This window comes from Elephantulus edwardii, unplaced genomic scaffold (genome assembly GCF_000299155.1).
Source record: "Elephantulus edwardii isolate Elephantulus edwardi_28Jun2011 unplaced genomic scaffold, EleEdw1.0 scaffold00037, whole genome shotgun sequence".
Classification (NCBI taxonomy): domain Eukaryota; kingdom Metazoa; phylum Chordata; class Mammalia; order Macroscelidea; family Macroscelididae; genus Elephantulus; species Elephantulus edwardii.
Genome location: NW_006399787.1, coordinates 5,811,635 through 5,828,883, shown reverse-complemented (window position 1 = coordinate 5,828,883; position 17,249 = coordinate 5,811,635). Strand labels below are relative to the sequence as shown.

General features: G+C 44.6%; 1 protein-coding gene across 2 annotated transcripts in view; it reads left to right on the top strand.

Annotated features, from left to right (window-relative positions):
* NRXN3 (neurexin 3) overlaps positions 1 to 17,249 on the top strand; it is a 2,203,380-nt gene that overhangs the window by 120,404 nt on the left and 2,065,727 nt on the right. Inside the window, exon 4 of one of the 2 annotated variants that reach the window (XM_006884636.1) lies at positions 9,226 to 9,235. In XM_006884636.1, coding sequence (XP_006884698.1) covers positions 9,226 to 9,235 — 10 coding nt within the window. Of the gene's footprint in view, positions 1 to 9,225; positions 9,236 to 16,464; positions 16,483 to 17,249 lie in introns of both variants that reach the window. The other variant, XM_006884635.1, reaches the window with a different exon arrangement.

The following is a 17,249-nucleotide window of genomic DNA, read 5'->3' as shown; positions in this document are numbered from 1 at the left end:
ACAGTTCTCTCCCTCATCTGTTTCAATGCAGTGTACATTATTTAGCTCCTCTTTTCTTAAGTTCCCCCAACCCTGATGCCAGTCCTGTTTTAAAACAGTGGCACTATGCAGTATTTGTCCTTTTGTGACTGAGATATTTCATGCAGAATAATGTCCTCCAGGGTCACCCATTTTGTATAATATTTTATGAGTTCCTTGTTTTCAATGCACCATAATATTATTTTATAGAAGGAGGTTGGACTTCTTGGGTGGTGCAATAATCAATATACTTGAACTGAGTCCACCTAGAGGTATCATGGAAGAAAGGTTTGGTGATCTCCTAAACAAATTAACCATTATGATCACTATGGAGCACAGATCTACTCTGACCTGCCTGGAGTCACCATGGGTTGGAATTGATTCAGTGACAACTGTGGTTTTTCCTCTTTTGTTAAAGAGTCAGATAGGAATGTGGAAGTCTTGCTTCCACCTCTCTCCCTTTTGGCATAAGACAGCATCTATGCCTTCTTATTGATGAAGAGATTCCTTTTGTAAGTGTGGATTCACATTTTATTAGTATGTGTTGAGCATATACCAGCATATTCCACTAGAGAACCATAAATGAGCATAGAACCAGACAGAACTGAGGGCATTTTCTTACTACCATATCCACATCACAACCTTAACAGCTGTAAAACCCAGTAACTTTATGTCTAGAGGGATTGGGATCTCCTTCCTCTCTCTCTCTCTCTTCTTAACCCACAGAGCATAGGGGTCCCACCCAGGAGGCCGAGTTCCCTTGTGTTCACTGCTCCTTGGGTTATTTTTCAATTGTGCATTAGAATACTGATGGAAGGTGAGGGCCTGAGTCCAACAGATGGGTAGACAAGCTCCCTACTCTGGCAAAGTCTCTCACCTAGACATAGGGACACAGAGAAATTATCAGATTGTTGCCTTAGAGGTGACAGATGCTCTTCTTGAAGGGAGATGGTGCACCTGCTGCCTTCAGTTACCCTCTCACTGTGGCCCCACCTTCTCAAGGGACTTCAGCTTGGACCCTACTCTCTAACCCTGCTCTTAGCCAGGAGAGCACCCACTCTCTAGGCCACTTGGCCCTGGGGAGGACAGATCATCTTTCTACTTTGTGCTGCAGAAGTAAGGCAAGGAGAGAGGGGTAGACAGAACCTTTGAATCCAGTAAGCTGAGGAATCGCATCAGATCTGCAGCTTAGCTTTAGTTAGTTACCTGTGGTAAGAAAAATGCTGAACAGCTTCATAGCTAGGGTTTCTATGTTGATGGGTATCATTCTCCTTATTTTTCAAGTAAACTGGTCTCAGCTGAAGAGAGAAGCCTACGTGAGCCATCCACCTTCTTAGCAGTCAATTTTCACAGCACCTTTTCACCTGCTTTTAATCCTCACTGTTTTGCAGAAGCCGCCCAGGGGCGGGGGAATTAGGCGCTGCTTTGGTAGCTGAGCTATCAAAGGTGCAAAGAGGAAGTGAGGGTGTTGAGCATCCTAGGAGATGCTTGCTATCGGTCCTGATTTCCTGTGGAAGCTGTGCCACGTGAATTATTTGGATCTCTTGTTTCAAGGTCTCTCCTCTCTTCACCTTGGCTACAGGGAGTAAGGTGGTCAGGTTTCCAAAAGACTGCAGAGTCCTGTGTCCAACCGAACCTGCCGCCTGCTTCCTGAGCACTTCTCCAGATCCTAGCCTGTCCAGTCCCAGAGCCCATTTCCAGAGCCTCAGGCTCACAAGCCGGACACACCCACTGGTGCCTTGCAAACAAGCACCTGAGATCTGCTTTCCTAACAAGTGGAACGAAAAGTAAGCTCACTGTTTTGCAGTAGTTTCTGATTCCTGGTGACCTTCCATCATGTGTGCAAGGCCGTAAATCTTTGTAAGAGGGGACTGCCCATCTTCCTGCTGCGAAGTGACTGGTGGAGTCCAATCCCCGAGCTTCCGGTTAACTGCATGATGTATTACACACTACCCCACCAAAATCACAACCAAGAAAGCCCGGTGGAGCCTTTCTACTTAGTAACACGCAGAGTCAACATGAATCAAAACCAAGTAAAGGCGGCGGCTTGGCTTGGCTTCGCTTTCCGAGTGCCCTTTGGAGAAGGAACGTTTGAACATGAAGATCTTTCAAGATTTTGTTCCCTGTCGTTGGAAAGAAGATAAAGGCACAGTTTCTGATTCAGATAAGAATGTCTTTCAGAATGTTGGAGTAAATGTGTGTTCTCTGTGTGTGTAGGTGTGCGTGTGCATCGTGTCATATGTGTATACGTGCACTTACGTGTGTGATGTGAGTGTCATATGTGTTTCTTCTGTTGGGTCCTGGTCACAGGAACCTCAGCTTCCTGGTACTCAGCTCTTTACCTCTTCAGAATGCACGGGAGTTTTTCAATCTTCTTATCTGTCCTTGCGAAGGGGAAGCTTTGTTTTTCTGAGCTCTCTCAGCCCTTTCACACAGCCCTGCTCTCTGACAGCTTTCTCAGTGAAGAAATTTTTGCCTTTTTTTTTTAAGTGGAAGAGGGGGGATAAGCATCTCTGCTGATAGAAGAAACAGATGCATATATTTGTGATTTCTTCTTTCCTGACCACTCCTTGTGTCCTCTTCACTGCTTGTGGCCAGGAAACCTGGATCTGCCTGTCACTTTGATACATGCCGCTCTGGGGTCTTGGGCAAATCGACCAATGGCAGCAGTCAGCATTTAACGGAACACTTACTATGCACCAGGAGATCTGATGGCACCGTGGATAATGCCTTTGACCGCAAACCAAAAAGTCAGTGGTTTCATCTGAGAAAGATGAGGCTGTTTGCTTAGAAACCTCATGGGGCAGTTCTGCTCTGTCTTACACAGCTCTGAAGCAGGTTGTGCTCAACAGGCTTGGATTTGGGTTTTGGTGTTTTACTCTGTGCCAGGCACTGCACCTCAGTCTTTCAGCTCTTCCAGTGATCAGTGAGGTGGGTACTCTTTGGATTTCCTCTTCACGGTTGACAATGCTGCAGTTTTCAGAGCTGGACTTGCTGGAACACCCTTCTTTTCCCATTTGGTCTTCTGGCCACCGAGTCTCCCCACCTAGGCTACACACATCTTACAGGTAAAAATTTGGCGTTTCCTCTCTTACTTATAGCTCAGATATTTTCATGTACCTACTTTGGTGGCTTTGTGATAAGAAGTTATGCTGCCAATGCCAAGGTTGGCATTTTGAGCCCACCAGCTGCTCCATGGTGGATAGATGAACAATCCTCTCCCATGCGATTTCTTGTCTCTGAAAACACACTGAAGGATCAGCTATGGGCCAGTTCTGACTCAGCAATACACAACAACAACTACGACTTTGTGTATAACCCCATGGGGTAGCTCTGCTTTGTCACATGGGGTGATAGACTGGGAATCTATGTTGATAGCAACCGTGTCCACTAGCAAGAACTTTGTGGGCAAAGCTGGGCTGGGCAATGGGATCTGTAAGTAAGGCTATAAGGTTTCTATGCTCAAAAATTCACATAGAGCACAAAGGAGGCGAAAGGTGTCAAATTAGTCACACCAAAATGATTTCATGATGCTTTTCCAAGAAGTCTAAGTGTTAAGAGAGTGTGGAGCCAGGGACCCTGGATAGGGCTGATGAGGTGCGTCTTGAAGTTTGAAACCACCAACTGAAACCGACCTGCAGGTTCACACGTGTTTTAGAGTGGAACCTGTGAGGATTAAAAGAGGGACAGGGGCACGAGAGTGGGAGGCCAGACAAAGATCTCTGATCAGGCCCTGACTTTATTCAATAATTCCACAGATATTGATAGGGAAACTACAAAAGCCCAGACCCAAAATAATCAGTTTACAGCAGGTAGGAGGGGCACGCCCAGAGGCAGTGACCCGGGGACTGGCAGGGCTTCCTTATGCTGAGCTTGGCCTCTCCGTGTCTGCAGTGGGGATGTGAAATGAAGTCCACAGGCAAAATAGTGTTGCTCGTGCCAGAGCCAAGAGAGCTCAGGATGGCTTCCTACAGAAGTTCAGTATTGCTTTATCAGTGGGATTCTGGAGTGGAAGTCTGCATGTTGTGAAGTCGAGTAGGATGAGGAATGGAGGCATCCAGAGAGCTTTGCAGGCTGAGAATGCAGGACCTTGCCAGATGAGAGGAGAAGGACATAGCACCCACTACCGACGGGTGTGAAAAGCAGAATGGGGCAAGCTGTGGCTTTTGGACGAGGAAAGGACGAGAATGTAGGACTTCTCTATGAGGTTACAGGTCTGGATCTTTATTTTAGCAGATTTTCAACATGTTATAAACTTTGTGCTGCACAATACACAAAATAGTTGTTTAGTAATAATAATAACAACTAATTTTTATATAGGGAGTCTTTGTAATGTAGATAAAACCATTCTATCACATGTCTGAACAATCTTGATAACACCTAAAACACACACACACACACACACACACACACACCCTCTCTTACTTAGAATGAGATCTGGGACACATAAGACAATGTACATATTTATTCCTTTCTTTTTCATCATAATCCTGGGAGATGGAGATATTACTATAATCTCCCTTCTCGAGAAGAGTCACAGATGTGGAGAAATTCTGTAACTTGACCAAGGTCCTATAACTAATGAAGAATAGAGCTGGCGTGGAAGGAGGCATGCTCCCAACTGTTTGATTACTTGATTTCATGTCCGTATCGCCTCCATGTCATGTTCATTTCATGTCTATATCAAGGCCGTAAAGATCTCCTGGGTATTGGGTTGAGTCTGAAAGGCAGAAACACAAGCTGAGGCTTCCCACAGAGGTAAGAGGAAAGAGAAGTGGGAGGGGATGGCTATGCCTGGAGGTTCCCGTAAGACCTCTGCTGACCCCAGGTGCTAGTGGAAGCGTCGTGCTGGGCCCTCCCCTCAATGATTATTGATCTCTAGCTATGAGATTCTTTCTCCCAGCAGACTTCTTGATCTGAAACACTCAACTTGCCTCCTCTCAACCTCTACCGAATTTCAGAAAATGCTTCTCTTATCATTAGTCCACACTGGAGATGTTGAAAATAACCGGGCCATGCCAAGTGGTGTTGAGAGAGTAAAAGACTTGCATTTTCTTCTTTCTTTCTTTAAATGCCAAGCTTCGTGCCTTGCCTCCGGTCCTCAAGTACATTGTCAGCTCTTTTATATCATTAGTTGTCTTTCCATTATGTTGATATCTCCTTTCTCAAGATGGATTGAAAGGACCTGGGAGGCAGTGCTGAACCCACATTGCTTCCAGCTCCCATTCTGTCACACCCGCCTCTTCGTGCCTTGTGTCTCTGGGTGTTTGGTGAGATGTGTTTTTTGGTTGATTACTTACTACTATGTCAGTTCAAAATGACCCTTGGTGGCATTGTGGTATCAGTGCTTGATTGCTAACCATCAGGTCGGTGGTTTGAGCTCACCAGCTGTTCTGCAAAGAAGAATATGATGACTGTCTTACGTAGCGACCATAGGGCTTTACTGCCTTGGGAACCTGCGAGGGCAGCTTCACTCTGTCCTATAGGGTTGCGAGGAGTTGGAATTGATTCTGCAGTGATGAGTCTGGAAGTTTTGATTGGCAGTTCCAAGTTCTATGGTGAAGTGAGAGCATGAGTGAAAGGTTTCTAGCAGCCAGGAGCCAGGAGGAAGGCGATCACAGCATGCTGCCCTACACCCCCTTGTATTCTGTGAAGAGTGAAAGGGAGTGCATCATGGGCTCCACTGGGGTCTCTGGAACAGGAGGAGGATTTCAGAGCTGTGTCTCCAGCTCCACGAACTTGTAGTCTGGGGCCATCTACAAGAACACAGACTTAGCAATAGCTTAGATAAGCTAGCCAGAACCCCGAGTCTGAGGATGTTCTTGGGGTTCACAAAGCTTAAAAGAGAATTTCAGAATCATTGGGAACCAAATTAAATTCAGGTTCGTGGGCCTCTACATCCAGAGACCCTGATTCACTAGGACTCTCATTGGGATCCGTTATGTGCATTAAAAAAGGTGATTTTCCTATTTTTGTTTAGATGTGACAAGGAGGCACACTTTGAAGTCCAAGGCTATGCTTTTACTTGGGATTGTAGGTCAGCCTTAGACAGGGTTTTCTCTCTAATGTGGTAATTATCCTTTTGCTAGCAGCTGCCTGTCTTCCGCCTTCTTGGTTGTTACTTGCCCTTCAGCTGTGCCTCAATCAGAGTTCTCTCTGGGTCGATTCAATGCACTAACCTTTTGGCTACTAATTGAGTCTTTAACCATTTGTGCCATGCAGGAACTGCTCTGTTAGGACTAAGAAGTCATGCTGACTCCTGTCCTGCTGTCATTCATGCCTTGAATGTGAAGTTGTTCCTTGTATTTTCCCTTCTCTTTGGGGAAGGCATCATACACATGCCTTCGAAGAATGGGATTTCAGGTGACTGATTTATTTGCAAAGAACTGAATGAAAGTGGGAGAGGACAGATCCTTGATTATACAGAGGGGGAAAGTGTGTGGTCTTCCTGTCTTTGACCTTGGGCCTAGGGATGTCACCCGTTCTCAGCGCCTCTAAGTGATGGTGTCCTGGAGCGAAGTGCTGGTCACCATTTCTAGTCAGGATTGTTCTGGATTGGTGGTAATTTGTAACTGAGGGAGGCTATGGGGTGAATGAAAAAGGAAAGGTCCAGAGGACAGCAGGCAGAGAAAGGAACGCAAAGCAGTTTGAGGATGATAAAGAAATCCCCTGGCATCCATTCACACAAGGAGTATTACACAACACTTAAAAACGACCAAGAATTCACGAAATACTTCACAGCACGGATGGAACTAGAACAAATGATGCCCAGCCACATCAGTCAGTCACAAAAGGACACTTAGAGGATAAGACTACTGTTATAAAAAGCTAAGACATGGTTGATACACAGAATTAATCCCGGAGAGTGCACAGAGATAAGAATCAGGGGAAATGGGAGCAGTAAGGTAAAAGATGATATATAGGCCATTTTTATGCACAGTGCATTGAAAAAGGAAACACACTCCTTGTTTTGGAGACAAATTTCTGCCTTCTTTCTGAGAGGGAGCCAGGAATCAGGACCCAATGTCTGTGTACACATGCCCAGGGCTCACTCTGGGGTTGGGAAGTCTTGTCAAACCCCGTGTATCCAGCAGACTGCTGGTGCATTTTCTCTATGTGTGTAAGATGTAGAGAAAATTTACCTATCTCAAGGAAGCTAGCTGGTGATCTACTGGTAAGGAATTGTGCCATCAATCCAAAGGTATGAGGTTTGAATCTGACAGCTGCTTCGCAGGAGAAAGATGGGCAATCTCCTGTGTGATTTACTGCTTCTGAAAACCCTCTGGAGGGTCAGCTATGAATCGGTTCCAGCTCGATGGCACACAACAATGCAACAATCAGCAAGTTATGAACCCTAAATTCCAGATCAACTGAGAAAGCCGAGGGTATAATATTGATATTCTCCCATGGGTTGGAGGCTTCTACTATTGTGATTTTCAGAGGATCTGGATTCACTGGGTAAATAAGCAATGGTTGCTGTGCTTAGGTACTAATGAAAAGTTGAAGGTTTTGTTCTGCCCAGCAGTGCTGTGGAAGAAAGGCCTGGTGATCTATAGCTGTACAGTTATGATCCTTGACAAGCCAATGAAATTCAGGGATTTTTTTTTAAATGCAGTTTTAACCTGAAATACATGTGATTGCCACGAGTCATAAACAATTTGATGCCAATGAATTCAGTGTCGACTGCTTGGAATGTCCAGGAATGTCTCGAGGGCCTTGGCTGACCAAGCATTAGTTCTGGTGTTTGGTGACTTAAGAGCACCCAGTGGGTGGTAGACTGAAGGTGGGTGGGTGGGTACAGTGCATGAAGAGTAGGGGGTAGGTAGTGTGCTTTTCTCCACTCTGCTTGGCGTTGAGCTGGTTGTTTTTAGGAGTGAGCTACACCTTTCAGCCTCCCAAAGAAGAAACCGTTTCCAGTAGAGTAAATGTCTTCTGCAGACATCCAATGATTTACAAAATCATTGCTCCACCGTGCTGTGTAGTAGTCCATTGTGTGAATGTACCATAATTTCTCAACCTGGTCATTTGTGGTTGGAAATCTTGCCTTGGTTAATAATGCTGCTATGACTGCTACCTTTTGTTAAAATCACAATTAAAATAAAAAAATACTAAAGAAAAAGAGGAAGTCTTTTGATTAGGTGCGTTGACACAGTGACTACAGCAGTGAGGCCAAATGTGTTGGAGATGGTGCAGCTGGCTCAGGATAGGGCAGGGCTGAGTCGTTATTCCTAGAGTTGCTTTGAGTTGTAGCCAACTCGATGACACCCAACAGCAACAGGTATTTGGCGCCAGTTGCTAATGCAATGGGCAGGGCAAAATAATAGGACATTTTCATCCTTGCAGAAGTTCCTGCTGGATAGAGCTGCTGTAATGCCTTTGGGTGATTGGAATCCCCTTGGGCTTGTGTTTGTGGGTGGAGAGGTAACGACTCTGCCTTCTGCCTTCTTAGTGAGCCCTGTAGCTGTCATGTCCCCAGTGCTACCTGCTGTCTAGCCCCAGGAGTGGGAATGACAGCGTAGGAGGAAAAGTCGCATGGAGCTTGTTGGGTTGTGAAAATGAACTATAGTAGGAGTGAAAAGATGAGTTAGCTGAGGTGTAACCAGGTTTAGAAAGTATAGGGGCAGAATCCAGGCCCAGGAAAATGCAGATTTTGCCACTTTTTAGTTAAAATCGTGGACTTCACATATTAACACTTGAAGGGGTCTTCCTCTGTCAGTTGTCACTGAAATGATTAAAGGTAGGCTTGTTGGTGGTGGTTGTTATGTGCCGTCAAGTCGTTTGTGACTCATAGCGACCCTATGTACAACAGCCCTAAACCCTGCTCTATCCTGTGCCAATCGCACTGCCTCTGACACACCCATCCCGATTACCCCAGTCACTGAATCAAATCCACATCACTGATGGTCTTCCCCTTCTGTGCTGTCCCTCCACCTTACCAAGCATGATGTCCCTCTCCAAGGACCTGTCCCTCCTTGCAACATGCCCAAAGTATGTCCGATAAAGCCCCAGAATCCTTGCCTCCAAGGAGCAGCCTGGTTTAACCCTCTCTAGGATGAATCTGTTTGCTTTCTTGGCAGTCCATGGTACATTCAATATTCTTCTCCAGCACCACAGCTCAAAGGCATCAATTCTCCTTCTGTCCTCCCTAGTCATTGTCCAACTCTCTGATGTATAGCAAGTGACTGCAAAGACCTTGGCCTGTATCAGGCACACCTTAGTCTCCAGAGAGCCACCGTTGCTCTTGAGTACTTTAGCGAGGTCCCTAACAGTAGACTTTCCCATCGCAATACATTTTTTGATTTCCTGGCTGCTGGTGCCAAGAGTGTTGACCGTGGAACTGAGCAAACTGAAGCTGTGAACAATCTCAATCTCTTCGCCATCCATTCTGATGCTACCGATTGGTCCAGCGGTGAGAATCTTTGTCTTCTTGACATTAAGCCTCAGTCCATTTTGAAGACTGTGGTCCTTGACCCTCTGTAGCAAGTGCATGAGGTCCTCCTCAGTTTCAGCAAGCAGGGTTGTATCATCTGCATAACGCAGATTGTTAATAGATATTCCACCAATCCTGATGCCACAATTCTCCTCATAGAGCCCAGCCTCCCTGATAGTCTGCTCTGCATACAGGTTGAAAAGGTATGGAGACAAGACACATCCCTGGCATATTTGTTCCCATTCCAAAGAAGGGGGACCCAACTGAGTTGGGAAACTACAGAACAATATCATTGATTTCACATGCAAGCAAGATTCTACTGAAGATTATGCAAAAATGACTGGAACAGCACATCAGCAGAGAATTGCCAGAAGTCCAGGCTGGGTTTAGAAGGGGTCGTGGGACTAGGGATATTGGGGCTGATGTTAGATGGATCTTAGCTGAAAGCAGGGAAGGTAGCAGATTCTGCGATGCTGAGAGTCTCACCAGAGGCCACGCACAGTTAGGCTTCTGAGTCTGGCATCAAACCCAGAGCTCCTGGCTTTGATGTTGGCCATGTTGTCTTTTAAAGGAAATGATGATGTGTTTGGATCTACAGTCCTCCATATCCAGACAACTTGCCTTTCTCATCTGACAAGAACCTCTATTTGAACCAATGGGGTGTTTAGGTGGGTGTCTTTGGTCCCACTTAGCTCTACTGCCCTACTCCAAATGACCACTTGTCAGACCCTAGTTGTAAAAGTTGAAGAGGAGAAGGAAACATTATCAGCTAACAAATCAAACCTACTAGCAACTCCTTGGGAGAAAGATGGGCAGTCTCCTCCAGCATGATGTAAGGCCTCTAAACCCCACTAGAGATTTAGCTCTGAGTCAATTCTAACTAACTGGGTTACAATGAGAGAAAGAGAGAAAAAAGGGAGAGGAGAGGGGAGAGGAGGGGAGAGGAGGGGAGAGGAGAGAGAGGGGGAACGGAAGGGGGAAGAGAGAGAGAGACAGACAAACAGACACTATGTTTTACCATGTAGAAAGCTGGTAATGTTTTCTCCTTTTATTTTTTGTTTTGGTTTTTCATCTTTTTAAATATTTTTATACTGATTTACATACAAAGTTCATATACATTGTTTTTCACACCAGATCTTTATCCTTTCCTTTACCATCCCTCCATCCACCAATTAAATTGTGTGACACTATGATTAAGACCACCCCTGCGACCCCTCCCACCACCTCCCCCCCTCCCCCGGCCCTTAACAGATAAAGAAACCAACGCTCAGAAAGGTTTCAAATCTTGCCCAAAGCATTTTAGTGAGTAATAAGCAGCTAGGAGTTAAGTCAGGTTTAGGCCACTCCAAAGCCTAGTCCCTCTGCCATCCCATGTCACTATCACCATCAGGCTCAGTTGGTGACAACATGGCAAGAGACCTGGCCCCTCAGGAAGCTAATGGTATGTGGCTGGCTTTGCCTGTGCTTGGTGGTGTAAGGAACCTCTGGTGTTGGAAAAGCCATCAACAGACTGGATCACCTCTCTTCAGAGTTCTTCCAGAAATCAAAGACAGGGGCGTGGTGTGAGGTTTGTCAGCAAATCAGGCTGCCAACTTCTTTCAAATCCAACATGAGTCAGGAGATCTATAGCAGAAGAGCCTTCAAATGATGCTTGCTGTATACATTCATGAAGCCTTAAGACAAGTTATCTGGAACCTAAGGTTCAGCTAAAAGCCGATATCTCTATGTGGTCAGGTGCGTTCCAGGTGTTAATGTCAGGGCCTTGCTCAATTTAATGAGGACGATGCCAGGACCAGTTAATGCTGCTCCAGGTCTGCCTCATGGGGACCCCACGTATGTCAGAGTAGAACTGTCCTTCAGAATTCTCAGTGGCTGATTTTTTTCAGAAGTAACAACCAGGTTTTTCTTCCGGTGCCACTAGTGGACTCAAACCTCCGACCTTTAGGTTAGCAACTGAACATATTAACCATTAGCATCTCCCGGGAGCTCCAGTGAGAATGGTGAAAGGCAGACTTTGTGAAGAAGAAGAAATTAGAGGAAGGCAGTGAGATGAAACACTGTTGAAAAGCCTTCAGCAAAGGGAGCAGAAATGCAGGGAGGGAATGCTTGAAGGGAGGTAGGTAGGAAGACAGTTTTAGACTCTCCCTCTAAACTCAGAAGATTCAGTAACTAGAAAGACAGCAGGTTGTATTCTGCCGGCAGCATCAGCTCGTTGGAAAGAGACACAGAGAATGAGAAAGTAGGTGGTGGAAAGCTGTTCAGGGCTTACAAAGCAGGTAGCAGCTAATGAATTGCACTGACCCTTGGGAGAGAAGTTTGCCTTGAAAATATTAGCTTTTCAGAAGCTTGGTTCTCAGCTGCAAGCCTAGAGTACAACTGAGAAAACCCTCCGCCAACTTGGCGGGCCACAGAGCGGCCTCCTCCAGGACCTTGGGTGGAGGTGAGAGGGTAACCTTTCTTCAGATGACCGGCCAAATCCTGTTGGGTCTTTTGACTGGACGATGGCTGTTTCCTTTGTCAGATACAACCTTACACTAGGGGATCCTTGGTTGTAAAGTCAAGTATTTAATTTGGGGCAGGGGAAGTGTCTCAGGTATTTATTGCTGCGTAACTAAAAGATTTTTGACTATAGATCTGGTCTTCTTGACTATGAATGCAACCTCATTTCTCCTTGCCTTTTCGTTTTCATTTCCAGTGTAGTAGTCGATCATATGATTATCTAATTCAAAATGTCCCCAGCCAATTCATCTCAGTTCGGCAATGCCTAGTATGTCAATATTAATGTGCTCCATTTCTTTCTTAACAATATCCAATTTTCCTACATTTATACTACTCACATTTCATGTTCCAATCACCAGTGTCTGCTTGAAACTGTTTCTCCTCCTTTGAGTTTCCCAGTAGGAGGCCTTGGCTTCCAGCTCCATATCTGTTAGTCTAATCTAACTGTGCTCTATTGTACATAGGCCTGCTATTTTGGAAGTGGGTGCCTAAGCCTCCCCTCTAGTCTATCTTACTTTGAATGCCTAGCTTTAGAGCAATATCAGACAGACAGACAAGTATTCCACCCAAAAGAGCAGATGAAAAGTCAAGGACTGCAGGCTTCAATATGGATTGAAACTCAACATCAAGAAAACAAAAATTCTTACCAGTGAGCCTATTGGAAGCTTCATGATAGATGGAGAAGAGACTGAGAAGGTCAACAATTTCAGCCCACAGTTCATATTCTTAGAACCAGCACCCAAGAAATCAAAAGAAGAATTGGATTGAGAAAGTCTGCTGTCAGAGATCTTTCCAGAGTGCTGAAGTACAACAATGTCAGTCTAGAGACAAAGGTGCGCCTGATCTAGGCCATGATCTTTGCAATTACTTGTTATGTGTCAGAGAGCTGGATAATGAAAAATCATGACAGCAGAAGAATTGGTGCTTTTGAGTCATGTTGCTGGAGCAGAGTGTTGAATATACCATCAACTGCCAAGGGAACAAACAGGTCTATGCTAGGGAGGGTGAAACCAAGTTGCTCTCTGGAGGAAAAGATCTTGAAGCTTCATCCCACATACTCTGGACATGTTGCCAGGAGAGTCTGGTCCTTGGAGAAGGACATTACGCTTGGAAGGGTACGGGTTCAGATCAGGAGAGGAAGACTCTGCATGAGATGGATTGACATAGTGACTGGGACAATGGGGCAGGTGTGTCAGAAACCGTGAGGTTGGCCCAGGATAGGGCAGGGTTTGGAGCTATTGTGCATAAGGTTACTATGAGTTACAGGTGATTTGATGGCACATAATAATAACAACAACAATAGCAACAACTGAAAGGTAGCTGTCAGCAACCATGTGTTCTTTCTCATTTTTTAAAAAAGTTTTCTACTAGTTTATTTACAAAATTCTAATACATTGTTTTCAAGAAAAAATTCTTTCAATTTCCCTCAACCCCCCCACCATCCAATTGTACAACCTGATGATTAATCCTCCCCCCCCACCCCCACTCATCCACATCCCTCTGCTTCCAGCCTCTCCCACCCCTCTTGGATCCTTATACTCATTCTACAATGATGGTTTTATACAATATTTATCCTTGTGGGACTTGTAGGTTGATCTAGCATTTCTGGCTCAAGGGCTGTAGTTAGGGTCCTTAAAGAGACACTTTCCTCTGTCAGGTAGGCCAGAAAGGAGAGATAAGAAGGCTTCTTGTACACAATTGAAACCTTGATGGTGGTTGAAGTGGTATGCCCTCTTCCTGGGCCTCTCTCTCCAGCAGGACAGGTGGGAGGTATTTATCACACTGTGGCGGGTTTCCGGAGGATGACAATAGGCATTGTCAAGACTCTTACGTCTCAACTTCTAAGTAATAGAGCATCACTTATGCCTCTTCCTGTTGGTCAAAGCAAGTATAAAGACCATTCTGCATTTAAGGAAGGGTAAGGAGCTGTGGAGCCAACTCTGCCTCATTGTAACCCTATGCACAGTCGTCAGAAACCTTGCCCTACCTTTCTCACAATCTCTGCTGTGCTTCTGCCCATGCCTGTGTCAGTGCAGCTCTTTGAAGCTCTTTCTCTCCTTTCCTTACCTTCTATTCCTCCCCTCACTCCCCCTCAAAAGGATTGTGCCTTTTCCCGAGAACTGATTGTTAGGGTACGTGGAGGTTCCCAGACCTGATACATTAGCCTGGCACAATCTAGCAAGGTGACCTCCTGAAATGAATATTGCAAGAGTGAAGAAAGAATATACAACACAGGCACAGGGATATTTATAGGCAGAGGGAAGTTTATGAAGAAAAGGAGCCACTCTCAGAAGACAAAAGTGAGCCTGCCTCTTGAGGAGAGAGTAGATGATGTCCCCTTCTAGGGCCATGATTGTATTGGTCTTGGTACTTCCTGGTTCTGTTTGAATCTTAAACCTTCTGCAGTGTTGGGCATTCTGGTGCAACCTCACTGGCCCTTGCTGACTGGGTGGTTGTTGATGTGCACTAATGGCACCGCTAGCTGCCACTTTGTCTCATTTCTTGCTTCTTCGGTGGGCCCGTGTCCCCCCATCCCTTTGTTCTTTCTCTGGCTTCTGTCACCTGTCCCTCCTGATAACATGTTCAGTATGTGTGAGACAGAGTCTCACCATCCTTTCCTCTAAGGAGTCCTTGGCTGCACTTGTTCCAAAACAGTTTGGTTTGTTCTTCGGGAAGTCCATGGGATATGCAATACTCTTCTCCAACACCATCATTCCATGGTGTCAGTTCTTCTACGTTCTTGCTTATGCATTGCTCGACTTTCATAAGCATTTGAAAGAATTGAAAATGTCATGGCTTAGGTTGAGCACACCTTGGTCTTTAAACTGACTGTATGATGGGAAGGAGAATTTTGTTCTTGTGGTGGGAAGAATTTCGTGTGTGAAGAGTGATGAGAGGAAGGATGACTGGAAGCCATATATATTTTTATTTGCAAATTGTCCTAGGAAGCATAATAACTTTAAATTTACTTTGCCTCATTAATCTGTATGAAGTCTTCCATTTGGTAAGACTGCAATATTTGGCAAATAAAAAGGCAGCGATTCAGTCAAATTTGAGTTTCAGATAAACAATGTATGTCCCATGCATATATATGGTACATTTTTATATTTTAAAAAAATCATCTGTTATTTACTCAAGATTCTAATTTTTTTACTTTAATTGGATGGACATCCTATGTCTTATCTCACAGACTCCTGGTACAAAGGGCTTTCCAAGAGATTCTCCTTGCCTGTGTGGGTAGGGATAGTGGAGTTGGGAATTGGTGTGCAGAATCTGTAGGTCAAGGCATGTATAATTTAGAAAGTCCTTTCAGTCTGTGCTACTCAAACGCTCATGTGCATTTGAATCACCTGGAGGATCTTGCTAAAATACGTATTTGGATTTAAATAATTTGGAGTCAGTCTTACATTTCTCTAACAAAGTTCTAGGACATAGGGAGCTTTATAGAACACACTTCGAAGAGTCACAAGTTAGGTCTGGAGTGCTCCAGGTAGAGGGTATTTCTGGGTTTTGTAAACCATGTGGGTTTTTTGTTTACAACTACTAGTTCTGATATATCATGAAAATAGCTGAAGATCGTGTATAAACAAATGTGAACATTTGCACTCCAATAAAACTTTATTTACAAAAATCGAGGGTGGGCTGAATTTGGCCTCTGGCAGGTTGTGATTTTGTGAGCCCTGAGCTTGGTGATTTTGATTCTAGGAAAGCAGGTTTGTAGTCTGTGTATTCCAAGTCTATGATTCCATGGCTTCCGTCCAGAAGGATTGTCCTAAATCTCACCTCTAAGCACAAATCTCTCCCTGCTGGTAATTACTTCTGGCCTTCTGCTCTGATGGAGTCTGTAGAGAACTGAGCAGTTAACCCAAATCCAAGCCTCTCTGGAGGTGTAAATCTACCAGTGGCTCCACTGGACAAAGAAACGCTTTCTTTCCATGTGATATAGTCTCTGAAAAGCTACAGAGAGTCAGCTGTAAGTTGCTTCTCACTAGATAGTGATGAGTATTTTTTGATGTTGTTGTTCTTTCTACTGAAGTATACATTTGTTAAGCTAGGACTTTCTTTAGTTGATAACCATCCTGTACCCTTAAATAAATGCATCCAGGTTTCTTCCTTCAAAGGAAAATGGAAGAAAAGGACCGACAAACAATTAGGGCTGTAATTCATTTATTCATTTGCTTAGAGTAGGACTGCAGGTTCTTATTTTGCTCATTACCATTAAAGTATGGTTATCATTGATCAAGATTGAGATACTCTTCTTACTAAAGAGTTTGCCCACCACTCATCCATCAGTTTATCACACTGTGGTGACTTATGTACTGCTTTGATCCTGAAAGCTATGCCACCATATTGCAAATATCAGCAGGTCATTCATGGTTTTAATAGAGTTTATAGACTAAGGCAGAGTAGGAAGAAAGTCCTGGCAATCTACTATTGAAAATTGAGCCCTAAAATCTCTATGGAATGGACCAAACTGGTATATCTCCAAGTTGAGTCTACTAGCTGCTCTGTGCGAGAGAGATAGGCAGTCTCTTGTGCAAACACCTGTCTCTGAAAACCCACTGGAAGGTCAGCTATGAGTATGAGTCAGCTCCATTTATGGCACACCACCACCACAACAACATTGTCCTGGGAGGGGAGCCCTGTAGATTGGAAGGCGCTCTGAGACCACAGTAGCTATAACAATGGACTTTGAACTTCCCATGATTGTGAAGTTGGAGCACTGGGCAGTATTTCGTTCCGTTTGTTGTACTTGGGGTCTTGGCTTGACATGGACTTGATGACAGCTAACACCAGCAACAAAGTGTATTCCGCTGGGTGTGCGAAGAGGTGGAAAAACCAACTGACTAAGTTGGCCTGAGACTTAGGAACGTCCCTGGATGTTAAAAACAGGATAGTTCTGGACAAACAAGAACGCTTGGCCACTCTTAGAAGAAGGAAGGGAAAAAAATAGCCAACAAGCACTGAGATGATCAATTCCCTCAACAATGACTTGGTGACACCATCACTTATCTCCGCTGAACTCAAGGTCATTAGAACAGTCCCTGAGGAGTATCCACTTTCATTTACTTGACCTTGAGAAATGCATGCCATTCTGTACTTTTAAGAAGCACAGGGAGCTTCTTTCTACATGAGAAGGAAGTGCTTGTTCTGAACAACATTGCATGCTAATACTTGCTGGTAGTGACAGTGGTTTGGATAGAGATCCTATTAACAGCCATGATTGTAAATAACACCTATTCTTTCCTGGATGCTTAATCCATGTCAGGCAAATTATGTGTTTCACATTCATTGTCTTATT